Source organism: Emys orbicularis, chromosome 5 (assembly GCF_028017835.1).
Source record: "Emys orbicularis isolate rEmyOrb1 chromosome 5, rEmyOrb1.hap1, whole genome shotgun sequence".
NCBI lineage: Eukaryota > Metazoa > Chordata > Testudines > Emydidae > Emys > Emys orbicularis.
The window spans coordinates 17,053,474-17,081,313 of NC_088687.1; the positions used below are offsets into that span (position 1 = coordinate 17,053,474).

Below are 27,840 nucleotides of genomic sequence, written 5' to 3' on the forward strand. Positions count from 1 at the left end.
TCTCCCTCGCGCGCTGCAGCCAGGGGAGCGATGCCTGCCCAGCGCAGCTAGCCCGTGCCGCGGCGCAGACCGAGCAGGAGCCTGGCTCGCAAGATGCGCTGGGCACCCTCCCGGCTGGAAGAATGAGCTTGTCCTTCCGCTGCCTCCTCTCCCTCAGCCACCTGATCCTCGCCAGCGCCCTGGCGCAACTGCCCCCCGGAGCGCAAGGCGGGCAGGCGGCCAGTGCCAGCAGCTCCAGCAACACCTCCTCCGCTTCATCACCTTCCTCCCCCTCCTCCTCCTTGGGAGCCCAAGGAAGCGGGCCGGAGAGAAGCAGCTTCCAGTGGAGCCCAGCCGGGCGCAGGACGGGCAGCCTCTATTGCAGGGTGGGCATTGGCTTCCATCTGCAGATCCACCCGGATGGCAAAGTCAACGGCTCCCATGAAGCCAATCTCTTAAGTAAGTTCAGTTCTCTGCCCTGGGACGGCCACTGGGCCACGGGGGGACCGACAGCACCAGGGGAGCAAGGAAATCCTTCCCGGCGCCTGGGTCTTGGGTAGGATTCCCAATCCCTCCCCATGCGTGTAGCTGGATCTATCCCTCCCCATGAGTGTAGCTGGATCTGTAGCGTGGTTTGGGCTGGCTGGGGGCAGAGGCCATGTTCTGTCTTTATGGCCTCCTAAAGATCAGCTAAACCCGAGCCCAGCAACTGGAGCGAGCAAAGGTAAACATGCCAGATTGTCTTCCCCGAGCTGGGGGTTCTTTTCTGTCCTCATGTGAGCCTTTTTCCCCCCCACTCCGGGCTAGAGATTAAGCAAAACAACACAAATCTGCGTCAAATAAATGGTAATTAGAAGAAGTTGTAAACATACAACTATTTGATGGGACAAATACCAGCAGTGATGGTAATTTAAACCAGGTTGAACGTTCTAACAGTGATGCGAGTACGCTAGAGAGAAGCTAAGTGCAATTACCTTGTGATGGCAGCAGTGTGTGTGTGTGTGGGGGGGGGGTGCGCGCGCGCGCTTTCCTGTGAGGGAAAGTTGTGTGTGTGTGCACGCGCTTTCCTGTGAGGGAAAGGTGTGTGTGTGTGTGTGTGTGTGTGTGCGCGCTTTCCTGTGAGGGAAAGTGTGTGTGTGTGTGTGTGTGTGTGCGCGCGCGCGCACGCGCTTTCCTGTAAGGGAAAGTGTGTGTGCGCGCGTGTGCGCTTTCCTGTGAGGGAAAGTGTGTGTGTGTGTGCGTGCGCGCGTGTGCGCGCTTTCCTGTGAGGGAAAGAGTTATAAGAAAAGTTCAGAGAAAGGCCAGGCAATAGAGAGAAGCAAAAACGTGTATTTGAACTACTGGGGCATAGCGTTCATAACGCTATTTGCATGCAATAAGGCTGGTATGTCATGTTGCACAGTTGGGCAGAACTATAAATACTATTTAAAAAAACCCAATAGAATGGATTTCACCCTAATTCCTCATCCTCACCGAGTACATTGCCCCAGGCGGATACGCTCATTGATATGTACTGTGAGTAAAGGCACAGGATCTGGCCCTGCAACTAGCCTTGAACAAGTAAGCCTGGGTTTCATGTCTCTGTTTCACTCTATACTTAACGTTTTGACTTTACCTTTGCCACCGCAGTGTGTCTCCTTTCATTCATTTTGACTCGTTAATAATGGATTTGCTGCGCCGAGGCCGGATCCCATTCCCCCGGAAATCACTGAGATACACCTATGACTGTGCGAAGCGATGGGTCGGGCCCCAGCCTCTTTGCCTCTGTGGGGAAGAACTTACTCATGTAGCCAACCAGGAAGGTTTATTCTACTGTTGCTAGCTGAACTGTACATGTGTGTGTGTTTTATAAGTGCAAACTTTAATTCCATAGCTTCATCTAATCTATCTTCACACACACACACACACACACACACACACACACACACACACACACACACACAGATATGTATATTACATGGCTATAAATGAGATTCAATATAGATTAGGTGGCTATAAATATACATAGATTAGGTGTGTTTATATAAAATATTCTCAGGCCTATGGTATGCAGGAGATCAGGCTCGGTGATCACACTGGTCCCTTCTGGCCTCTGAATCTGGAATCTAGATGATGTGGTTATAATTTAGATAGACACTGCGGGACTAGATTATATGGGTGTGAATTTGGCTAGTTGCAGACTATGTGAGTATCAAGAGCTAAAGACGACTGAGATGCAGGCCGTGGGAATAGGTTCTGTGGCCCTACATCAGCTCGAGACTAGATGGCTCTAGATGATTGATGTCCATGTCACTCGGATCGAGACTCGGTAGCTGTAGTGAAGCTTGCACTGGTCACTAGCGCGCAGTCTGTATGGCCTGGTCCTTCGGGCCTCCTGCTCTCCGAGCGGGTTGCTGCCCCGAGGGGCAGGGAGTCGCAGAGAGCTCGGGGCAGTAGCTAGTGCAGCTACTCTGTGAGCGGCCGGGGCAGCGGGATACAAGGCGGAAAGCCGAGGAAATGCAGCGGGAGGACAGGACTGGGGGAGCCCGCCCGCTGCCTCTGTGAATAACGCAGCGTTACCGCGCGGTAATTTCAGAGCTCAGCCCCCTGCGGTGGGCTCCACATCAGAGAGCACCCGGTGACCGCGGGCCCCTGGCTTTCAGCCGCGGAAGGATCGGGCCCGGGGCCCCAGGGTGGAGCGAGCCTGCGATCGCTGGGCAGGGAGCCGCTGCGAGGTTGGGGCGGTTGAAGCGGACACGGCCCCGGACAGGTGCAGCCCCTGTAGGAAGCCAGGGGCGCAGAGTCCTTCCGTCCGCCAGCGGCCTAGTGCAGCTTTGTTTGGGTTCAAGGCTCTTCCAAATGGAGCGGCGCCTCTGGCTGCTGGGCTGGAGCAGGGGGACGCCTGCTGATGGGTGGCTGGGGGGAAGGGAGCCCCGTTCCCTCCCCACGAAAGCACCCACCCACCCAGCTGTCTGCCTTGCGCCAGCTCAGCCTGTGACATCCCTCCAGTCCTCCCTCCGCCGGTGCCTCGTCCTATTGCCACTGGGCCCTTGTCTCAGCCCCCTATTCCCCCGCCCCCAACACACGGAGAGAGGCTCCTGGGCTCCTCGTAGCCTAGAGATCCCTATGAGGAGAGACCCCAGCGTTTTAGATCTAAGCCAGGGTTCCCCGCGGTGAAAGGCTCTGGCAAAGCAAGTTTAAGAGGAGGAGGAGGGAGCAGACCATGGGGAGAAAGGGTATATAATTGGAGTGAGTCCCGCAGAACAGCTGGAGAGTCACCCGGCCCCTTTACCAGCCTATTGAAATAAGGGGGCGTGCAGGAAGGTGTCAGCTGGCCCAGAATTTGACCCACAAAGAAGAAAACGGTCTAGGACTACCGGGCAGGATTTTCAAAATAGCTCAGTGTTGGCTTAACTGCTCCCACTGAAATCACTGGTGAAACTTCCCTTGATTTTAACGGGAGTAGAGTTAAGGCATGGTGGACCGCGTTTGAAAAGGCCACCCACGGGAGTTAATTTATTTCCTGAAAATGCAGCGTTTTCACCTATTGTCCAAGTCTGAATAATACTCGACTAAGCCTTGTTTTAAAATCTGTCACGCAATGGGGCTCCCATCACTTTTCCTGAGACTTTCCTACAGTCTAATACGTTTTATGGTCAGCGTTTCATTTATTTATTTGCTGTTACTCATTCTAAATTTTTCAGTTTCTTGATTTCATTTTATGTCTCTCTCCAACTGATTGCCTATTTTGGATTCTTTCCCCTCAGCTGGAACAGTTTACCTTTTCCCAAGATGAATCTCTTTATGTCTCTTGGGATTATTATCTCCCCTGTCTTTACTGGTGTTCACAGTTTCACCCAATTCATCTGTTATTTTCATAAACCCACTCTTTATTCCTTCATCCATATCATTAAAGAAGAAACTAGATAATATAGGATTTGGTAATACCTAGCACATGTAGATACTGCTTTGAAAATGTAAAGGACTATAGGGTATTCAAAATGTCCTTTTTTTAAAAAAAATGTGACTAGGTAAAATATTACCTTACTCAACAGATCTGCTCTCCTCCAGTATTCAAAATCGTAACTAATTATTACTCCACAAAAATAAGTGTGTACTACTTGTTAGCCTTGGACAGCCAATACAGCTAAACCAGCGGGAATTGTGTTCTACTTCTACAAGTGCATCAGCAACAGAATTGTGCTCTAGGTTCCAATCAGTTACATCTATGCAACCCCAGTGAAAGCAATGGTGTTACACACTTGTCACCAGAGGCAGAACTGGCAGACGACCTGGCTGCACAGGTATCACTGAGGGAAGAATTTTGCTGCCAGAACCTCTATTACAGATGATTGTGCACAAGAGGGAAAGAAACCAGTTTGATTTTTGGTTCCTGGGTTCCATCTGCAAGGCTGGTAGTAAGAGAAAACATAATTTTAATAATGACAGGTTTCAGAGTAGCAGCCGTGTTAGTCTGTATCCGCAAAAAGAACAGGAGTACTTGTGGCTAACACATTTATTAGAGCATAAGCTTTCGTGGGCTACAGAGCTTATGCTCTAATAAATTTGTTAGTCTCTAAGGTGCCACAAGTACTTCTATCATTTTAATAGTAAACAGTACACATTTGATATGGAAATAATGAAGAGACAACAAACCTGGAACCCTTCAATATCATCTTTATAGTCACTTTTCAGAACAGAACCCCATTTCAACTAATGAATCCTCCGAGCAGCCATGTGATGAAGTAAATATTATTAGCCGCATGTTAGATCTGAGAAAATTGAGGTAGAAAGTTTAATAGCTGAGCAACTCCAGTTGATGTCAGTGGCAATTGTGAGTGCTCAGGACCTCTGAAAATGAAGCTACAAGCAAGAGATTTTCAAAAGCACTCTGCACTGGCTTAGCTCGGCTCCCATTGAAGGAAATGAAAACTGAACACTTTTGAACATCACACCCCAGATGACTCACCCATACCTACGTCACAAGCCAGTGGCAGTCACTATTAGACTTTAGGAGTTCCTGACGTCTATTTCCATGCTCGAACCACTAGACCATACTGCCACTTAAAGTCTGAACAGATGCGTCATGTTTTGTCCTGTCTTTCATAACTTCCTACTTATAACTTTGTCATTCTTTCCTTTTTTATGTTTTGTATTGTTTGAGTGAAGCAACAAGATACTTTTGTTTAAACTTAAAACTCAGGAGAAATGCGAATACCCATCTCCTCCCGGAGGAGCTCCTGTCTTGCTGTTATTGGCTTTGACTACTGTTCAGGTCTTACTATTACTGTGCAAAAGTCCTATTATTGGAAATCAAAATGTCAGAAAGAGCTGGTGGTGCTTTAAAAAGAACATTAAAAACATAGGGTGTGGTTCTGTATCACCTCTGGATGTGGAATGCTGGTTGATTCAAGTGGGAGTTCTGCTCAAAGAGCACTTACAGAATCTGGCCCATAGTAAATAATTTAGGCCCTGATCATGCAATCAGTTCTATTCAGGCACAGGGCTGCACCTGGGCATAGCTGATTGCCTCACATTCTATCCACATTCAGTGTAATTCTTCCTAAAAGAAAGGATAATTTTGTACTAATTAATAGCAGAACTGTACTAAAAACTGTGATAACATCTCATATTCTGTCCTTAACTCATCACATTTTTTTTTATAGTTATTGCACCTTACAGAGGGCTCCATTTGGCCATTTTTGAGGCTCATTCACAAAACCTAGAAGGTTGTAGGCATGACCAGGAAAGCCAAACTTATACTAGATTCTGTCCCTTTAATCTTTTCCAGGCATTAGTGTGTGGATCTGCCGGTGGGTGAAGTTATTAGGTCTCTGTTTCAACTCATAGAGTTTCCAGCTAATGCACCTCTTGAGGAGACAGTGTTGGGGATTCCAGAGGAGGTGGCTGGGGAAGTCAGGCATCTGAACCCATTGATTCTCAGAATCAGTGGGGAAAGACGCACTCAGCCAGCAAAGGAGCGATCTGTCCACTGTTCTCTCCAACCTTCCTGTCCTCCTGGGAACATAGGTACTCCAGGAGTCATGCTGCCATTGGCTGTCCTGCCTACAGTTGCGCAAAATCACCAAGAGGGGTGCAGGTGCAGAGTGGAAATTAATGCTGCCAGGCTCAGCATTAATTCCATGTGGATAGCCACATGGATAACCAGCTGCTCTTTAGCACCCTCCTAAACATGTTTCTCTTCCTCCCCTTCTCTTGATTCACAGACCCACCAGCCTGGTGGCCAAGTTGCTTCCCCAGGCTCTTGTGTATGGCAGTGAGCATGTAGACGTGTGAATCCTTCTCCTTCCTGTCATCACCCACTCTTCCTCTGCAATCCCCTCCTCCTGCACAGGTGGAAAAGGGGAACCGGCGTCAGTGTTTGACCCATACATACATATACAACCCCGGCAATACATCTTAGATTGATGCTTAGACAAACAGAATCTCTAATTTCCTTCACTGGACATAATATACCAACTGCGAATAGTATTCTCTGGAGTTCAGCCTTGTTTGTTCTGTTGCTTCTTACTTAGACAGGATCATCTTTAAAATTATATGATTAAGACTTGGAACATGTTCTCTTGCCCTGTACCCACAAATAAGGCTAAGATTTTGTCATGGTTATTTTTAGGAAAAGTCACGGACAAGTCACAGGCAATAAACAAAAATTCACAGAAGCCGTGACCTGTCTGTGACTTTTGCTGCTGTGGCTCCATGGTTTCCCCCACCACCGTGGTGGCTAGGAGCTGTGGGGTTCCCCCTCTGCCTGCGGCAGCTGGAATCTTGGGGGGAGGAGGGGCCCTCCGCCAATGGTGGCTGGGAGCTGCAGGGTGGCCATATTTCCCAAAGAGAAAAGGGGACACCCCCAGTCGCTCGCCCGATGCATCCACTCCCCTGTGTGAGGGTGTTGCCCATGGCTGGAACCCTGAGGAGGGCCCCCTCAGGAGTCTGTCACCTGTCCCTGGAACCTTGCAGGGGGCCCCTGTTGCCTGTCACTGCTGTTGCTTGTCGCTGGAACCCTGCCAGGGCCCCGCTGGCTGCCAGCTCCAGTCCTGCAGCCCCTGGGGCTGAAGCAGAGAATGTCATGGAGGTCTCTGGAAGTCAAGGATTCATTGACTTCCATAACCTCTGTGACATAAACATAGCCTTACCCATAACTGAGGCTTCATCACACAAGCTGCAACATAGGAGAGCATCTGAGATACTCATGACCAAAGGGATATTTTGAGTGACTGAAGCTCATCATCAGAATTCTTCATCAGGGAAGTTCCAAGATCCAGTGTGTTTTCCTGAAGCCTCCTGGGGAGATGTGAGAAGAGGGTCATGAATTTCAGAGGCATTACACAGACAGGGTTGTTCACACAAAAAGTAAAGGTCCGTAGACTTGCCAAATAACTGCGAAGGATCCATGAGCAGAGGAGGGCCCCTGTGCAGAGATCACACTGTTCTCAGGTGGAAGAGGGGCCGTAAGCTACTTCCACAGCCACATTCCCACCTTCTCAGTGACCCGGGGAAGGAGGGTTCAAAGTTCTACAAGTGGGGAAGGTCTGAGCCAAGGGAGTGAAGTCAAGAAAACTCAATAGACATGGGGTGTGAGGAAAAGTACTGCCATGCATTAAAAACTGGCCAAGAGACAAGCAATAGGGATCAGTTCTGAACATGGCAAAAGGTTAATAGAGGGGGCCCCAAGGATGTTGTTTAATATATTCATTAGGGAACTGGAAGAGGGGTGGACCAGCAGAGTGGCAAGTTTTTCAGCTGACCCTAAATTATTTGAGTATATCAAGATTAGAGAAGATTCTGAGGAACTTCAGCAGGACCGTATGCATCTAGATTAATGGGTCATATGAAAGATGGTGTTGACAAAGGCAAGAAAATGCACATTGCAAGGAATGGGTTGAGCATTTCTGGGTTCTGAATTCAGTGTAACCACTCCAGAAAAAAGACCTGGGTGTTATTGGGGGAAATAACCTCAGCTGAATGTGCAGCAGCATTCTAAAAAGGAAACAAAACATACAACTGGATGAAGAATGGGATAGAAAATAATACTGAAAATATTATAATGACATTTTATAAATTGATGTTCTGCCCTCACTTGGAATATTGTGTTCAGTTCTGGTCACACCATATTAAAAAAGGAGTAGTGGAAACAGAAAGGGTTCAGAGAGAAACAACAAATGATCAGAGACTTTTTTATGAGGAGAGATTGAAAAGACTGATATCATTTAGTCTAGGGCGGAAATCAGAAGGACCTTAGTCTCAAAAGTTTTTCCCTATAGGTGGACCTTAGGGCTCCCCAGGGACACGGGTTAACTCACATAGAGCAGTTTTTAGGATGAGGGCCTAAGAGGCAGCATTATAGAGGTACACAGAATAACCTATGATCAGGTGCTCTTAACTATCTCTTTGGAGAATTCAAGAACAAGGCAATATTCAATGAAACAGAAAGGTGACAAATTTACAGTTGGTGAACAGAATGTGTTTTAAAAACAGCGACTAATTAATGGGTTGAGTTCATTGCCACAACACATCACTGAGGCCAAAAGTTTCAAAAAGTGACAAGTGATATTGAGTGCCCAACTTGAGACACTTGAAAGAGGTCAGATTTTCAATAAATGCTGAACACTCACCCCCCTCTGAGGTGTCTCAAGGTGGGCACCCAAAACTTGAGGTACACAATATCACTAGTGACTTCTGAAAATCTCCACCTAAGAGTTTAGTAGGATTCAGGAGAGGGTAAGATGTTTATATGGATAATGAGCACATGCACAGTGACCGCCGATAGGTTAAATACATTTTTTTAATAAGTAAAATACCACATCAGGTATAAATCACCCACTAACTCATGAGATTTAGGAAGCAGATTCCCAAATGAGCAGGTAAATCCATAATTGTCCATTGATGGGTTGTTTCAACTTCATCGGAAGCACGTGGTATTGGCTAATGTCAGAGACAGAATATCAAACCACTGGTTTGATCTAACTCCTGTGTTCCTAGGCATTGGCTGGGCGGGACCAGCTCAAGCTCAAGGTGGCTTGAGGGGAAATGCACCTTGTTAACCCACATACCCTGCACAAACACCAGGGGAAAGGGTTGCATTTACTTCCCAAACCTCTCCATGTAAGCGAGGCCCAAGAACAGATGTAGTAGAGGAGCCTCCTGCAAAGAGGCTCCAACAGAGCTGTGTGGCCAGGAAGTGGTGGGGCAGCACTGGGGACCCACGCCTGGATCCTCAAAAGTATTTAGGCTCCTAACTTCCATTGATATCAATAGAAATTAGGAGCCTAAATACCGTTGAGGATCTGAGGCCCAGACCCAAAGGCAGGCACAGGGTCTCAGTGTCAATGCTGCCTGCGGATCATGAGGCTTAGGAGGTAGAACCACTGCTTGTTCTATGCACCTTGCACAGAGTTTATTTCCCCTCAACCTTCTTCTGCGGGTTTTTGTCATGGGAAGTGGTGATCTGGTCCTGTCTCCAGTGCGTTTCATTATGGCTACAAATCTGCACTGGTTGTCACCTATGAGATTGGCAACTGCTTCCATTTCACTAGGCTACACGCTATCTCTGATCCACAGCACAGCTCCTACATAGAGTAAAAAAACGGACTGAAGGCAGCAGATGGCCTGTTATATTGGCTCAAAAACTGTCTGTTTCAAACAGCAGCGTGCAAATAACTTCTCATGTTAGGTTATCTGTGCCTTTTTGGGTCACATAAACCATAAAAGCTGAGAATATGCAGAGCTTGGAGGATGGAAGAACCCAAGTGAATCAACAATTCTGTGGTCTACTCTTCTAATGCAGAAGTTATGCTAAAGCTAGGAGAGCTGCAGTGTGACTGTGAGGTCAGAAGAGAAAATACAGGGCCCCCTTCTAGCCAGAAATATGCTTGTGTCTCTCCTATTGAAATCTGTGGAAGGATGTTCTAGTCCAGGGGTCAGCAACCTTTGGCATGTGGCTCGCCAGGGTAAGCACCATGGCGGGCCGGGCCGGTTTGTTCACCTGCCACGTCCGCAGGTTAAGCCGATTGCGGCTCCCACTGGCCGCAGTTCGCCGCTCCAGGCCAATGGGGGATGCGGGAAGTGGCGGCCAGCACATCCCTCGGCCCGCACTGCTTCCCGCAACCCCCATTGGCTTGGGACTGCGAACCGCGGCCAGTGGGAGCCGCGATTGGCCAAACCTGTGGATGCTGCAGGTAAACAAACTGTTCTAGTCAGAGAAAGCATTGGACTGGGATTCAAGAGACCTGGGTTCAGTTCTTGGCATAACTACAGACTTCCTCTGTGAACTTGGGCAAATCACTTCAGCTACCATCTGCCCCAGTTTCCCTTCTGGAAAATGGGCATAATATTTCCCCAACTCATAGTGGGGTTGTGAAGATAAAATCCATTAATGATCATGAGGTGCTCAGATGCTACAGTAATGAGGCTATAGAAGTACTTAGATAGACACATCATATATCTGAAGTTGGAATTGGGCCCTTGCTATATAAGATATCTACATTTCTAGCTCATACAGGTTGCAATTCTTAGGCTGAAAAAGGTTAAGGATGGGACATGTACCGTCTGAACGTGCTTCTGATACAGAACTACTCTGTCCTTAAATCTGAATATCCTTGCTGATGTGGGTTCAATCAAATCTCAAAGGCCCGATCTTGTATTTTTCTTGTATACCAGAACTCCCCCTGAAATAAAAAAGAGATGTGTATGCTCAGGGATTGCAGGATCAGATGGGAACATTTATGATATTCCAAAATAGCTTTATAAAAGTGGGTTTATTTTATTCATTTTTCAAAGCATATTGTAACCCGAATATTTCCATGGGCAAAGTTCTCTCTTAATCAGAAAGGCGTAGCACAGGGGTTCTCAAACTGGGGGTCGGGACCCCTCAGGGGGTTGAGAGGTTATTACATGGAGGGTCGTGAGCTGTCAACCTCCACCCCAAATCCCACTTTGCCTCCAGCATTTATAATGGTGTTAAATATATAAGCAAGTGTTTTTAATTTATAAGGGGGGGTCGCACTTAGAGGCTTGCTATGTGAAAGGGGTCACCAATACAATAGTTTGAGAACCACTGGCGTAGCAGCAAGCATAGCACGTTCCTCACATATATTTATGTACAATACTATACACTATTATGCAGTATTGCACCATTATGTAGTTTATATAATTTCTTCTGGCACAAATTATAGTGAGATCAACAGTGCTGCTGATCAATTCATTCAGTGGCTCTTTGCACAGTGAAACTATTGATTAGGCTTTTAGAGAATGATGATCTTATATAAAATGAATTGTCAAGCATGCCTGTATTTTGGGGGTCAGATTCTGATTATTTATGCCAGTTTGAAACTGAAGTAACTTTATTGACTCAGTGGAGTCACTCCTGATTTACACCAGTGTAAGTGACATCAGAATAAGGCCCTCCGTGTAGTGGGTCAAATTCTGATTCAATTAACTGAATTAAGGATAGCAAGATTTGGCTCAACTGAAGTGACCTTTGAAGGTAGAAATTGTACGGGACTCTGGCCTCATATGCCTTTAAAGTGAAGTATCCTAATCATTTTAAGAATAATTGGCATAGTTGAATTAATATACAGTTAGGATCAAATTAATCCCTTAATTGATAAACAGAACTCCCATTGTCATTAGGCGTTGAAATCATGGATGCAGGCCAAATATGGTCTTAATTTTGCATCATATTGCATGAAAAACTCGTAAGAATAATATATTTTCCCAGTCTTTTTTAATAATATTTTTTGTTCTTAAAAATTTGGCATAAAAATGTCAACTGACATCAAGAACTAATCTCCCGTTTTTTTCTCTGAGTTTTGGGAAGGGAAAAGGAAATCTGAAAAAACATATTTTTTTTTACCAGCTCAGTAAATGTCTTTATAGATTACATTTTTTCATGTGTGTGTATGAAAAATCTGTGTACAGCAAGCTGAAAAGTTACAGTCTCATAAATTTTCAACAGCCAAAATAAGATAGCCCCCCCAAATGAGGGTGTATGGATGTAGAACAGAAAAAAGGAAATATTATTGATGAAAATAAAGGGCCTGATTCTCCTCCAATTTACACTGCATTTACACAGTTGTATGTCCATTGACATCAATGATGTTATTCTTGATTTACACTAGTGCTAATAAGTGCAGAATTAGGTCCAAATTGTATATATACCCATTTGCTTTTATACATACATATGTATTTTGGTTTGTTAATATATAAACAGCTCAATTCACTTGCAGGGAAACCTGGGCTGTAGTTCCTTACTTGTGGAAAGTCCACCTGAAGAGGAGAATGGGGAGATCGCAGAAATGCATGGTGACTAAAACCTCCACTCTCCAGGGGACCCAGAGATAGTTGTCCCAAGCAAATAGTGGATGGTGCTGGGCAGAGAGGGAACATGGATAGGATGCTCAGGACAACTGATCCAGTCCATTTCCAGGTCAGCTGGTGGGTACCTATGGAGACATGGCTCCAGGATTTCATAACCGGAAGAGGTGGGGCCTTTAAATCCCTGGGCCCTTTAAATCAAGATTTAAAGGGCCCGGGGCTCCAGCTGCAGTAGTGGCGGCTGGGAGCCCCGGTCCTTTAAATCACCCCTGGAGCTACCAGCTGCAGAGGCGGCCGGGAGCCCCGGGGCTCGGGGGCAATTTAAAGGCCGCCGCTACCTCCCCGGGCCCTTTAAATCACTGCTGGAGTCCCCGGCTGCCGCTGCTACCCTGGGGCTCTGGCAGCAGGACTCCAGTGGTGATTTAAAGGCCCCGAGGCTCCCCGCAGTGACCGGAGCCCCGGGCCCCTTAAATCACCGCCCGAGCCGCTTCCGCTAGCCAGGGGCTCTGGCAGTGGGGTTCTGGTGGCAATTTAAAGGGCCCGGGGCTCCGGCCATTGCCGGGAGCCCCAGGCCCTTTAAATCGCCGGCCTGGGGAAGCCAGTCCTGGTATGGCACGGCGTACCAGCTCTTGCCGGTATGCCGTACTGGACCGTACCGGCTTACTTTCACCTCTGCATGACTCTGAATTAAAACTGCCTTCCCCTGCCAGATTCCAGCACCTTGCTTTGGAGATAACTTCTCCATCTAAAATGAACTGGCCAGACCTGGCACAGAAGGAATCAAATTGCAACCTCCCGACCCAGCAGGAGTGACCCAAGTCCATTGTAATTAAAATAACAAAAAGCACCAATGCACAAAAATTGTTGTATGCTTATAAGTATTTTAAAGCAATCCCTTTTTTAAATCTGGAGCTGAGCAAACAAAAAAAGAGCACCAACAAATAATAATAAAAAAACCTTGCTGAGGTCAGTAGATCTACTTTTGACATTCTATAACAGTGAGCTTCTCTTTGCAGAGCACTTAGTCAGCCTAGAAAGCCACAAAGTCCTCGGAGGGCATCCTGACCTCTCTTGGTTTGGTCTGTGACATTGCATCCTCACAACACAATGTCAACACCCATTCAGGCAAAGCAATGAAGCAAACATTGCAATGCCATGTCAAGTGCCTGCTTCATGGTTACTTTGTGGCTCTCTGGGATGCCATTCCAAATAATATCTCCTATAGTTCTCCACTCTCCAGATGCTTGAAGGGACAGTGAATGACCCCATCCATTACTCAGGATGCGTTACACTGTTTCAGTGTCTCAAGCAGCACTAGTAGCACTCTGTGGTAAGTACTCTGCTAATTCTGGCTAAGGTCAGTCTTGCAACTTTAATATGGGCTCCAGTGGTCCAATCCAACTCCCATTTAAATCTGCTATTGACTTCAGTGAGAGTTGGCAAGGGCTAGACACAATGCCCTGAACAACCACATGGTGCTCTAGAGCTATAGGGGAGGATTGCTTTTTGCTGTCTTTAAAACCATTTCCCCACCTACTGTTTTGCAAAGGGGTGTCTAAATTATTCCATCTCAGTGAAAAGAGGATGCAGGGAAGGATTGTTTCAGGTTTGGGGTGTATACTTTACAGATGAGTCACAATCAAAACACCAGATCTGAACATCCCCAAAGTTTGCAGTATTCAACATTTGGATCCAAATTGTGAGTCCTGAGCACATAATTTATGTATTTATAGAGCGAGAGCTAGAGGTGTCATATTATTGTTGTTATTGTTTTAACCTCAGAAATAAAACAGAATTTACAATTAAACTGATTACTCTGTATACATCAGGTAATAAACTCACTCAGGGCCCAACCCTGCCCTTTAATGAAATTGCAGGGATCTCTACCCTGTACAGGAAAATCCCTGGCTGGGGTGGAAAGCTCAAAGCCTATTCCCTATCCTAGCACATTAAAAAATGTGAGGACCCTGGGAAGACTGCAGGAAGAGGGAGCTAGATCAGTCACAGATCTGGAGTTATTAATATTCTTTGTATGACATCCTATGCTGCCTAACCATATTCATATCGCTGATTTCTGGGGGAATGGGCAGCAATCCCATAATTCCTTAGCAGAGGATTGGGTGACATGCACACAGAGTGGCATCAACATTGGGTGATGCACTCTGGGATGTCCTACCACAGCTAGGAGGAAACAGAACAAGTTCACAGTCAGGGGAGTCTTGTCCCAAGTGAAAAAGCAGTGTGCCAGCCTGGTTACAGGATGCCAAACGTGCCAATCTAGGACGAACACTGTTATAGCTGCCATGGTTACTAGCCATGTGGACACAAATAATATTTAAAGCCAGTTATGTCAATACCTGGTTACAAACTCAAGGTATGTCTATACTGCAATCAGGTGGTGTGTTTACAGCTCATGTATAGATACCTGAGCTTGCTTTGATATAGCTAGATTTAGCTGGATCAAAGCTAGCTTGAGTAACAATAACAGGGAAGCTATGGCAGTGCAGACATTGGCTGCTCGAATGTGTACTCAGGGTCCTCAGTGGGTGGGTGCCACCACAGCTTTGCTGCTACTGTTACTTGTGCTAACTTCACTCTAGCTAGCTTGGGGATGTTTACATGTGCTGCAATCACATCTCTTGATTGCAGTGTAGATATACTCTGCCTCAGTTAAAAGTTCTAGTGGGTCACGACCTAAGGGCTGAGCCTTCCACCCCAGGAAGTAGTTCTAATAGTTTGTAAGCCTATTAGGAGTCCGAGGGTCAGTGCCCGCAATTCCGAGTGAAGTTGTTAGATCAGCGATGTCCTGAAGCTTTGCAAAGAAGTAGATCCATTTCTTGGCACAAACAAATCTGAATAGGCCTGAAACTTTACACTTGTCTGCCTGTCCAAAATTTCCCTGGAGACATCCAATTTTATGAATCGGATGAACAGAACACCAATCTGTACATCTCATTGGCTTCAATGGGATATGAGCACATGCTTAATGGCTTTGCTGAATTAGTGATGGGATTCCCTATGTGCCCAGGTGCTTTGCTGAATTGGGGCCCAAGTCCTCAAGCATGAGATTTCAGTAAATAAAGAATTGAGCCCAGCGTATCTCTCAGCATTCAAAGGCCCAAATATGGCCATAAACATTGATCCCTTACTCAAAGAAGGAATTCAGATACCCTGGTAACAGACAAAGTAGTTCCATGGAAGTCAATAGGGAAAAGGAAAAATAAATTTTATTCCCTTACGGCCAGATTCTGCTATTCTCAGTCAAACTAAATAGTGTATTATTCCACAAAAAGTCCCACTGAAATCAGTGGGAATGCTTGCTGAGTAGGATTCTACTCAATGTGAGTAAGTGTATTAAAATCTGACCCATGGGAAGTTTAAGAAGACATGGAATTTATTCCTTCAGCATAAATTATATTTGCTGTAACTTTATTTCCATAATGCAATATACCAGAGAGTAAGGAGGCCTGGTTTCATTTTGGATAAAATGGGGCAAAATTTAAAATGCTTTATTTTCCCTTCTTTTCCCCTTTGCCAAATTTAATCTGCCCTAGTTTTGCATATGTTAAAATTAGAGACATACCCAAATAGCGTGTCTTGAATGGACACAGTAATACACGCTAATGTTATCCAGCTAGATAAACCCTGCCAAAGGAAAAAAATTTTTTTTTTGAACTTGTGAATGTTTCTCCAGATCTGAAGTAGTTAAATTTCATCTGAATCAGAATGTGTCATCCAAAATTCAGATCAGCTCTACTCCTGTATTTCTGGTGCAAATCCTTTATAACAATAAAAGTGAGAGACTAAATTTGTGTGAACTGGCGGGAAATTTGGGTCTGAAATAAGGGACATCACTGAAAAACAGGGACAGTTGAGATGTATTTGGCCAAGAGGTCTCCTAACAGTATAAAAATAATTGCTGCAATGGCAGTGGCACAGTGTCAAGGAGCCATATGGTTGAAATTATTGGCTTTTGCTGATTTGTGTTATAGCCTACTTTGAACAGAGCATAGGATTTTTTTGTTTGTTTGTTTGTTTTGTTTTTTGGATGTGTTCATAGGAAAAGAGGTCTGTTAAGTTTAATAGAGAAATAGGTTATTGTATGGGCATTTAGCCCTGATCCTACAAAGACCTATGCATGTACTTAACAATATGTACATGAATAGTCCCAGTCACATCAGTGGACTACTCATATGTTAAAGGTTATGTACATTCGTAAGTTTTCGTGGGATTGGGGCCCAACAAAAGACATCCTCTGCATTTCTAAAGATCATGTGTCAGTCATCTGAAAGATGACTTAAGGTTTTAAGACATATATAAATAAATGCACATTTCCAATAAGCAAAGCAGTAAACAATCAAACGTGAAATTATTGCAAAAACCAAGGAAGATGAGAATCGGGGTTTTTCAAAAGGAAACTACAATTTCTTTTTGTCACAGTGATCTGAAAAGTATTGTGATTTATTTTGGGATTTCTGTCATCCTAGGTATTTTGGAAATATTTGCTGTGTCTCAGGGGATTGTAGGAATACGAGGAGTTTTCAGCAACAAATTTTTAGCGATGTCAAAAAAAGGAAAACTCCATGCAAGTGTAAGTAAAAATTGAATTACCAGTATATATTGTTTTTAACGGTATTGTGGCAACTTCACATATACACTGTAGCAAAAGCAGTTTTCCTGGGGCTCAACCCTGCTAAGTACCTACATACTGTCCTGAGTTTCCTCAACCTCCATGACTTCAATGAGGAGTGCCTTTCAGGATGGAGCCATAGGTAGGTAAAAAGACAGACAGCCAATTAGATGACAGGTAGATATAAAAACTTGAAGCTCCGGATAATATTTATTACATTTTTACCAAAGAAAGATTTTTTTTTTTTTGCAATCAGATTTCTGTCTTCAAAACAATAAGGCTCTTTGTTCTCATTAGAGAAAGGAAATAGATTTTCACAGAAAGTTTTATCCATGTGTTTCCTTAAGAAAAAGATGAGGAGACACAGAACTGGGGTCTGATCCTGTGTTTATTGAAACAGATGGAAATTAAGATGCAGACTTGGCACTTGGGTTCAGTTTGCTCTGATGGTATATGATGGAATGGAGACATCCCAGTTGTAATAACATGTAATACCACTCAGAGAGAGAAAGAAAAGGAAAAAAGAGAAAATTCCAAGTCCCCAGTTCAAGCAGGTATCTCTATTCAGAAAAGCTAAGTCACTGAGAGGCCTGTATTTTAACCTGGAGTACGTGCTTGACCTTAAGCACACTCTTTAATTTATCCACATGCTTAGATGCTTTCTTTAACTGGGGCCAGCATGCACTAATCCCCTTACCATTAGCCCCTGCAAGGATAAGGTATCGAACAAATAATAAAGAACAATAATGACTACAAGTGTAGTTTTTTACCTAAAGGACACATTGCATGTACAAATCTCCCATCACAATCAGTGGGAAATTCATAGTGGATTGAAAGGAGTCTTCAAATTTTACCCCATTCAACTGACCATTATTTAAAAAAATGGAATTCATAGATTCCAAGGCCAGAAGGGATCACTGTGATAATCTAGTCTGACCTCCTGTATAACCCAGGCCAGAGAACTTGCTCCAAATAATTCTTAGAAAAATATCCCATCTTGATTTAAAAATTGTCAGAGATGGAGAATCCACAACAACCCTTCGTAAATTGTTCCAATGGTTATTTACTCTCACTGTTAAAAATTTACGCCTTATTTTCAGTCTGAATTTGTCTAGCATCAGCTTCCAGCCATTGGATCATGTTATACCTTTCTCTGCTAGATTGAAGAGCCCATTATTAAATATCTGTTCTCCATATAGGTACTAACAGACTATAATCAAATCACCCCATAACCTTCTCTTTGTTAAACTAAATAGATTGAGCTCCTTGAGTCTATCACTATAAGACAGGTTTTTGAATCCTTTCATCCTCATGGCTCTTCTCAGAACCCTCCCTCTCCAATTTTTCAACATCCTTCTTGAATTGTGATCACCAGCACTGGACACAGGATTCCAGCAGCAGTCGCACCAGTGCCAAATATAGATATAAAATAACTTCTCAGCTCCTTCTCGAGCTTCCCCTGTTTATGCATCCAAGGATTGCATAATCCTTTTGGCTGCAGCGTTGCATTGGGAGCTCATGTTCAGCTGATTATCCACCATGATACCCAAATCTTTTTCAGAGTTACAGCTTCCCAAGATAGAGTCCCCCATCATATAAGTGTGGCCTACAGTCTTTGTTCCTAGATGTATACATTTACATTTAGCCATATTAAAATGTATATTATATGCTTGTGCCCAGTTTACTAAGCGATCCAGATGGTGACCTGTCCTCTTCATTATTTACCACTCCCCATATTTTTGTGTCATCTGCAAACTTTATCAGGGATGAGTTTATGTTTTCTCCCAGGTCACTGATAAAAATGTTAAATAGCATAGGACCAAGAACCAATCCCTGCGGGACCCCACGAGAAACACACCCGCTCAATCGAGTCCCCATTTATGATTATATTTTGAGACTGATCAGTTAGCCAGTTTTTAATCCATTTGATGTGTGCCGTGTTAAGTTTATAGCCTTCTGTTTTTTTAATCAAAATGTCATGTCGTGCCAAGTCAAACGCCTTATAGAAATCTATGTGTATGACATCAACACTAGTACCTTTGTCAACCAAACTTGTAATCTCATCAGATTTGACCCTCTTCCCGAAAGGAGTCCGACACGTCTGCCGTAAGGAGACCAAATCCACTGGTTTCTAGCAAGGTAACAAGGTGGTGCTCACAGCAGCAGAGCTTCTTCATTTAAGCCTGATGGGGATATCGAGTGAAACATATGTTTTGTATCTGACTCTTTGTCAGTGTGTTCTCTGAACTGAATGAAAAGGCAATAAGATTAGTAACTGAATGCTGGGGGCTGATTCACCACTGGCTTCTGCAGACAATAGCAACAGGGTGCAGCCGTGCCTAGAGCTTGCCATTGCATTTTACAAAGGACTACAGTATATCATAGGTATTTATACGGTTCTCATCACGGTAGTGTTTGAGCACCTCACCATCGTTAATGTATTTATTCTCCCACTACCCCTGTGAGGTCAAGAAGTGTGATTATCCCCATTTTATAGATAGGGAGCTGAGGCACAAGGAGGCTAAATGACTTGTTCAAGGCTGCACAGGAAGTCTGTGGCAGAGGAGTGACTTAGACCCAGGTCTCCGAAGTCCTTCGTTAGTGCCATAATCCCTGGAGCATCCTTCTCCTCTGTTCTGCCACCCTTACTCCCACTGAGAAGTCCTTTACTGCATGGGGAGATGTATTGATTTCGGCAAGACTACAGAGCCAGGTATTACTTAACATGAGTAAGAGTGACCAAAGTGTGTCAGGCCAGCCAGGGTCTGCCCAGAGCTAGAATACCCTGGAGTTCTGCTAATCCAGGGTTCAGAATTTAAAGCTTGTCCTCCCCTAGTAGTTGGCAATGGTATCACCTCTTGGCCTCACAAGGTGGGGCAAACCCTTGGTTGAGCGCCGTTGCCTCCAGGGGAATACCAATGGCATGCATGCCACACTCCATCATGAGGCAGAAATCAAGCCCTGTTTTTTTTTTGTTATTTATAAGATAGGCTGCCTAGCACCTACCAGGCATAAACATGATTATTCTCTCCTTTTATTTAATCATCATGCAATAGGAAAATTCAGCATGCCTAGGAAACATATGCTAAATAGAACCATTCCTCTCTATAAGGGGGATGGCCTTTTGCTTTAAGTAAAACACAGGTGCTTTGTAAAAAGAAGAGTCTTCAGAAAAGAAAGATAAAGGCACCTACAATTACCATAATAGGTTTTCCTTAACTGCAGCTTCAATGTTAAGAGGATGTGGAGAATAACACTTTTGTATAAATCTCAGGACAGTCAAGTAACCACTGGCTAGATTATGCTTAAGAATCTGTTCTTTTTAGTGGCATCCAATACCTTCATTATTCCGTTTTAAGTTTTGATTTATGTCCCGGCATTAGCAGAAATTAAATTAAACCCTTGTCAGCATATGGTTAATTGTCACTAAAAAAACCCCCACAGTGTTATAAATGGACACCAATTAGACAGGTCAGACTGAAAGGTTAGGACACATGAGTCCTCAGTCAGATGAAAGCAACAAATTTGTAGAAACTTGACCCAAATGTCTAAAGATTGCTGGGCTAAATAATGCAGATAATGCAAAAACAGCATCTGTTGTTCTTTCCTGTCTTGGCAGGATAAAGTTATTTCATGGCCTAATGAGTTTTAACCAGTACAAAGCAAATCCTGCGCCTGTCACTCACTGCACCTCTTTGATATAAAAGTCATTCTGATGACTCTGAGCGAACTGTAGATAAAAGTAATTCCTACAATTATTTGGGGTCCTTCTAAACCAATTCTCTGGGACCTGTTTTCTCTTATCTGAGCTTAGTGCTTTAAATTAGCCCTCTTGCTTTAGATGGCAACTTAATTAAATTATAAAGTGGTTCATTTTTAAGGAAACTGGATTCAGAAATAATATTAAAACTAGCAATTATCAGTTCCGTGCACAGATGGGTTCTTTCTAATTTTTAAGCCCTCAGTTAGATGTTTAAACATTATTATCATTAAATGGCTGAGCTCGAAAGAGGGTTTGGTATTAGCATAAATGCAGAAATATTTTCCTACAGGGTTTAAGGTAATTTTCCTTTGTTAAGAATTGTTCTAAATTAATAATTATGGGCTAAGTGCTTCAGTCCTCACTCAGGCAAATCTCCTATTGAATTTCATTTTAAAATGTAATTGACTTTAGGATTTGTCCCTATAGTTCTATTTGTATTTCCAGTTTCCGAACACGTGCCAACATTCAGTGACCAAATGATATGTAGAGTTGAATAGAGTTGGTTGCGTTTTTTTAGATGGAAAGTGTTTTAGTTAAATATATTGCTTTTCAAAATTGAAAACTTCTGGTTTTGAAAATGCAAAATGTTTTATTTTTGAAATTTCAATTTTTGTAAAAGAGAATTGGGGGTGGGGCGAAATCATGAAAAATAATTATAATAAAAAAAAGAAAAACCAGTGAATTGCGAACCCTGCAAAATGAAAACAACGTCAACATTTTCCAGAAAATTGGGTCTTCCTTTTTTTGACCTGATTTAAAGTTGTAAGAAAATCTACTTAGATAAAGCCCCTCCTCAGCAACATTTTTGTTATTCTTTGTTGATGAGATCCTCATTGTACTCCCATAAATTTATTTATGGAATCTACTTAGAATCTAAACTTCAGTTCGTGAAACCTGACATATTAGGTAGTGATCTAAAAGTCATTTCCATTCAAAAGCCTTTCTGAAATGCATTGGTGGCCACAGACCAGTTCTTAGGAGGCAAGCATTACTATATATTAAAAAGAAAAAGCCACTACAATTGGCAGTAGCTGGCACCCTTGTTAGCATCTCAGAAGAGAAGATTAAACTGACAAAGAGACTGAACACCAGCCCGTGCTTGAGACACATAGGAGAAAAAGGATGGTCTTGTGTTTAAGGTACTGGATTGGGATGTTGGAGACTTGGCTTCAGTTCCTGTCTCCTGTGTGAATTTGGGCAAGTCACTTACATTCTTTGTGCCTTGGTTTCTTCATCTGTAAAATGGGAATAATAATAACTCCCTAGCTCAGAATGGTAGTGTGAGCATACATTTGTTAATATTTGGAAGGTGCTTAGATATCATGGCTCAGGTCCTCAGCTGGTATAAATGGTCATAGCTCCATTGAGGATCTGCCCTTGTGATGCGGGCCATATAAGTACCTAGATAGATGGCAGTTTGGGCTAAGCTTGTGCTTGTGATGTGGACAGTATGTCAGCAGCAAAGCTGTTTACTGAGCAACTTCCAGGAGCACCAAAAAAATTAAGAAGCCTGACATATTCCTCCTGCCTCCTTGGCATTTCAGCTCCTTGCATTGCTGAACTGCAGTCCCATCAATGGCTTTTCAGTGTCACAAATGCTTTCGTATTCAGATTTCAAAAATCAGTTCAAGTATATGGACTCCACATTGAATCTCTCTATTGACATGTGATGTTACACTGGAAATCACTGGGCAGCTGGCAAACAATTCAAATGCTGTATCTGACCCCGATGTTTTTATCAGAGGAAAGATAATCAGATTGGAAATATTTTAGTATGTGTTTGTTTGTATGTTCTCTTGCCATATTGGACATGGAGAGTGGGACTTTTAAAAGCACTCAGCATCACTCTGCCCCTATTGAAATCAAAGGGACATTTCCCAAAGTGGGAGAGAGTGCTAGGGAAAATAAGGGAGAGAAAGGAGGGAAAATTGAAACAAACCAAAACAAAATTGAAAAATCAAACGAATCATTCATTTTGAATGAAAAAGTGAAAAAAAAATTGTTTTGACACCATTTGATTGGAATGGAAACATTTTTTTTAGCTGTGCCATCAACAAAATCAGAAGGTTCAGTGAAAAATTTCACTTGACATTTGTTTGAGACGTTTCACAGAAAAGAATTCCCATTTTTCCATTAGCCCTAGTCATCCCCTCTCAGGAGACATGCAAATAAAGCGGTGATGGGTGCCAGTATAGGAACCAGACAGACAGATTAGATGGGCATGCATGGGGATAGATAGAATCTTTTATGCCATAGGTGTTTCCAAAGTTTTTAAATCAAAGTTAGAGGCCCTTAGTGAAGTGACTATATATTATTGCTCAATGTGAAAGCTAGTATATAATCAGCAACAATAGCTTACCCAAAACCTTGAACAATGCTAGCTTTTTTTTTTGAGAAAGAAAACGTTGGCAAGGGCACTGGGGTTATTCTTTACTCTTTTTTCCAAAAGGTGGCCAGGTGTTATCTGGGAATCCCAGTTGGCTTGGAAGTCCCAAAGAAATTCCAAAGGAATGACAGATGAGATTCCAAAAAAACCCAGACCCCCGAGATCTTTAATTTCCAACTGAACAGATTTCCAAAGGACAGATTTAATTATTCAGATTAATTATTCAGACAAAGGACAAAACTTCTAGCTATGCAGCCCGACCCTAATACTGTACAGCATTGTCAATGTTGGGTATCTTCTCGAGCCCACGATCTTTTAGCCATGCTCTAATATATTTATTAAACTTCCCAGTTAACAAAGCTATTTTAAGCTTAATTTGCACACCTGTGTGTGTGTGTGTGTGTGTGTGTGTGTATTAGTAAGTAATAAGCATCCACCAAATATTCGCAATAACTCATAAAAAGAAAATTAAAATTCAGGTAGAGGCCTCCGTATTTCAACCTCAGGTTCTAAGGGTTCTGTCATCATTGATTGCAAAGGCAGCTGAACAAATGTAATGTCCTAAAACACAAAGGGCTTGTTCTTTTAGTTTCTTCAGATCCTGGCAGGAAACAGAGGACCTGCTTCAGTGCCCTCATACAAGATTGCATCAATACTTTTAATTCCTTTGTCCTAGCCTGTATGGCCAGACTTATAGTAGAGAAAGAAAAAAAAGAAAGAAAGAAAGACTCTGACCTTCAGAACACATGTCTGGTGTACTGAATGTAGCCACCTCTTATACTCTCTTGGGGTCCATCACTCAAGTTAGGATAGCATTAGAAATCCCAGTAATGTATGTCTCCAGCCTTGATCTCCCTTGCTAGGAAATAATAAAGCTGCAACAAAATTTGGATTGTGATAGTAGGCCAGAACTAAGTTGATGTCCAGAAAAACAATAACCAGGTGATGAAACAACCCAGGAAAATGTCTCCGAGTACCCAAATGCTCTGAGTGCAATAAATAAAATACTGTTTTATTAATAATACTAATTAAAAGCACAGGTAAGTAAGGACTTGGGCCTGCAGTACAGTGATTTCCATCAGTGTTTTGTCTGCACGGTGCCTCTATGGTTTCAACTTGGATTGGGTCCCAGAAAGGAAGAGGGCTAGATAGTATGGCCAGTATTAATCAGGTGGCTCTGCTTGCCTTTTCCCAACCCTGGGAGGACGACTCATGGATATGGAGGGCTGAGGATGGAGATTGGGTAGGCCGGGTGAAGAGCGGCTGTGGAGGAGTGGTTAGGGCAATGTTGGGCATGCTGAGCATGGGAGAATATTGTCCCTTACTCCAGCCCTGTGGAGAAACGCTGGTGAGGATGATAGCCCCAGGCAGTGCTAACTTTTCTATGCCCCCACCCCTGGAACTCCCAGTGGCAGCTGTTGGCGGCGATCTGCGTCAAGATAGCCCGGACTTCCTGCATGGATCCCTGGAGCCTGCCAGCAGCGTTCATGGGCCACAGGGTCTTTTCTGTGGGGTGCAGGGCATGCGCCACCTTCTGAATATGCAAAGTGGGGAAGTGCAGAAATTTCCTCCTCTGAGACACCACTCCTAGCCCACCGATTTTACCATGACAATGGATAATCTGGGCCTCTCAAGTGAGTGCAGTTTGTCTCCCCCTAGAAACTAGCAGTGTGGAGGTCTCATGTCTCCACAGTGGCCTCCAGGTGCCTTGGAATGGACCCATGCTGCCTGGCTTCCCTTGCTGGTGGATGCACCCAGAAATCCCCATCCAGGGGTATACCAAGAGCAGAAGTGATTCTTCACAGCAGTTGGTGCTGTCCCAGAATGCATTGAGTTTTACTTGGATTTACCACTGGTATCCTCTGGGATTAACCAACACATGGCCCTCTGTCCCTCTTTTCTCCTGAAGTTCCCTGACCCCATAACTGTCTGGGTTGGGAGAGACCCATGCAAAGACAGCAACCTCCACAAAGAAATCTTCAGGGGACAACCCCTCCTCTTTGGGGATTTGTCTCTTTTCCATCTCAATGCTGTATCCTTCTCAGGGCAACAGACAACCCATGTAAATAAGGGTTCCAGGATTCAGTGTTTTAGACAGTGGCTAGGAATTTAGCTCAAGCCTTTATTTCTGGAAGAGGAATATTCATTTATGTATGGCACATCATATTGGATAACAAAAGGCAGAGAAAGCAAAAATGCATAATTAAAATAATTCTTTCTTCTTTCAAGCAAAGAGCTAAAGGAGATTAAAGTGAAGTTGTTATGGAAAAGATGCAATACAGGTCAAGGACGTTGCCATTTGAATTCTAGAATTCAAGTCCTTTAAACAAAATATGGGTTTAATAATGCGATATCAAGCAAATCTGACCATTTTCTAATTGATTATAAAACACTGTTTCTTTTTGCTTTCCACTGCATCAGACTTTTAAGTTAAAAAGCCCAGCATCCCTTTTAAAATAAATAGATTTGAATAATCTACTTTGAAATCAAACTTTGATGCACTTAGAAACCATTTTAGATGATCTCAGGACACCAATTAACACTCTCATCATCAGATTCCAGAAGTGGCAAATTCCTTGAGGGCTGCTGCTTAAGAATATTAATAAATAATAATCTTCAGACACACACCTTTAAGATTTGTAAGGCCCTATTCTCTCTTTTTGTCTTTATATGTACATCTCAGTATCCAGCCCTTCCATTAGGAAAAATGCACTATGATATCCTGTGATTTCATCTAGGCGGAGATTTGCTTAGCTTACATTTCACAGCTGCCCTGATGTCTGACCATGGCAAAATGTCTACGTCTCACTTTTTATGGCTGATGAACTGACTGGCCTTATTCCTGCACTCTGTTCACACACACAAGAAAGGACCTGTTTCAGTGTTCTCATGAAAAATTGTTGAGACTAGGGTTGATATTTTCAAAGTTTACTAGGGGATTTAGCCACTCAACTTAATGGGAGTTGGTGATTGAATCCCCCCATCTGCTTTGAAAATCTCTGCCCAGCTCTAGAAGGCCCCGATTCTGCAAAGAAGCAGCTGCTTAACTTTTATGCCTTGGCCACATGCCCCCATAAGGGACTATTCCCAGTGTGTAAAATTAAGGACATGCATAAATCTTTGCAGGGTCTCAGCCCAAGAGAGAAACTCTCTTGAGACAACTGCCAATCCTAGGGGCTGATCCAAAGCCCACTGAAGTCAATGAAAGCCAGGGGTATTTAGGTGCCCAACTCTCATTGATTTCAGTGGGAGTGAGGAGCCTAAATATTTTTGAGGATTTGGTCCTTAGTGCCTCTGGCAAAAGATTAAGCACCTACAATTTCCTTTATATGTTTATTTTCTGGAAAGGAACAAAACCTGCCTTTACATCAACAACATGGGAGGTGAGCTGAGGCACTCTGAGATTGGCTTTTCAGTGGAGTAGTATTAGAATTATACACTAGAACAGATTAATTTCCACGGAAGCGTAACATTTTCCATACATCGTTTTCTTGTTATTAATTATAATTACCTTTTATATAGCTATATCTGGTATTGTATAAAGGTATCTGGCACCTTACAGACACAACCCCAATCCTGCCACTATGCAACGGGAATTGTGTGTCTCTGTGGATTCAGAGCCATCTGTGGACCTTAATCTTGGATTGCGCAGGGTTAGTTTCTCAGTGGGATGTTCAGATTTACTCTGACAGTCTGGGGCCTGATCCCTGGGCCCTGAAGTCCATGGAAGTCTCTCCGCTGGGAATTGGTGTGCAACAAATACAACTACTCTGTAAGGAAATATGCTCTTTGACTGAAAGGCATTTTTAAAGGTTATCAAGAGACAACAAAACACCCAAAGTTAAAACAACAATGTGATCAAGACTATGGGCAGTGAAGCAATGAAAATCTGCATGCAAATTGTCATTCTGGATTATTAAGCGGTGACGCAGCAGAAAGCAATTTTTGTGAGGGCAGGAAATTAGACACACTAAAGAGCAAAAACTAATATTCATTGAAGGAGCTGCTGCAAAGGAGACCAGGAGGCATTTTTCCTTTTGGTGGAGGATAGCAGAGAAGCAGAATGGGAAGGTTACTCCTCAGGCAGATGATAGATACCTCCAGCCAAGATTTTTAATAATGAGTGCCTCAAGTTAATCTCCTAAACCTATAGTTAGACACGTAAATGGCCTGATTTTCAAAAGTGCTGAGCACCCAAGCAGCATCAATCAGAGTTGTTGGGTGCACCTCACTTTTGAAAATCAGGCCACTCAACTAGGCAATTATATAAGAATTGAGGAGCCTAAATTATAGGCAGTTATTATTGACAGTGTTGGCCCTCCTTTCTTACCTGGTAAAACAAAAACCTTTCAATAGATTTCTATTTGTTTGTTTTCCTAGGCCAAATTTACAGAAGACTGCAAGTTCAGGGAGAGGTTTCAAGAAAACAGCTATAACACATATGCTTCGGCAGTTTACAGGACCGAAAAGACTGGGAGAGAATGGTATGTGGCTTTGAACAAGAGAGGCAAAGCCAAAAGAGGCTGCAGTCCCCGGGTGAAACCCCAGCACATCTCCACCCATTTCCTTCCAAGGTTCAAACAGTCTGAGCAGCCAGAACTGTCTTTCACCGTCACTGTTCCTGAAAAGAAAAAGTCACCTGCCTCCACCCCAGCAAAACCAAAGGTTTCATTGTCCGTGCCTCGGAAGAACCCCAACACTGTTAAATACAGGCTGAAGTTTCGCTTTGGATAGCGGTTAAACTGATGGCTAGAGAGGAACACTTTTCTC

At 43.5% G+C, this 27,840-nt stretch overlaps 1 protein-coding gene across 1 annotated transcript; it reads left to right on the forward strand.

Moving 5' to 3' along the window:
* Window positions 1-122: 122 nt before the first annotated feature.
* Window positions 123-27,804, forward strand: FGF5 (fibroblast growth factor 5). The gene is made up of 3 exons (XM_065405540.1): window positions 123-438; window positions 16,779-16,882; window positions 27,451-27,804. Exons 1-3 carry the CDS (start codon window positions 123-125, stop codon window positions 27,802-27,804), a joined length of 774 nt encoding a protein of 257 aa, XP_065261612.1.
* The last annotated feature ends 36 nt before the right edge of the window (window positions 27,805-27,840 follow it).

What these genes read in the sequence shown, in the direction of transcription:
- FGF5 (XM_065405540.1), top strand. Translation starts at nt 123, where the DNA reads ATGAGCTTGTCCTTCCGCTGCCTCCTCTCCCTCAGCCACCTGATCCTC. An exon ending in CCATGAAGCCAATCTCTTAA is followed by an intron (nt 439 to 16,778) that starts GTAAGTTCAGTT and finishes CTGTCATCCTAG; the next exon opens with GTATTTTGGAAATATTTGCT. An exon ending in AAGGAAAACTCCATGCAAGT is followed by an intron (nt 16,883 to 27,450) that starts GTAAGTAAAAAT and finishes TTGTTTTCCTAG; the next exon opens with GCCAAATTTACAGAAGACTG.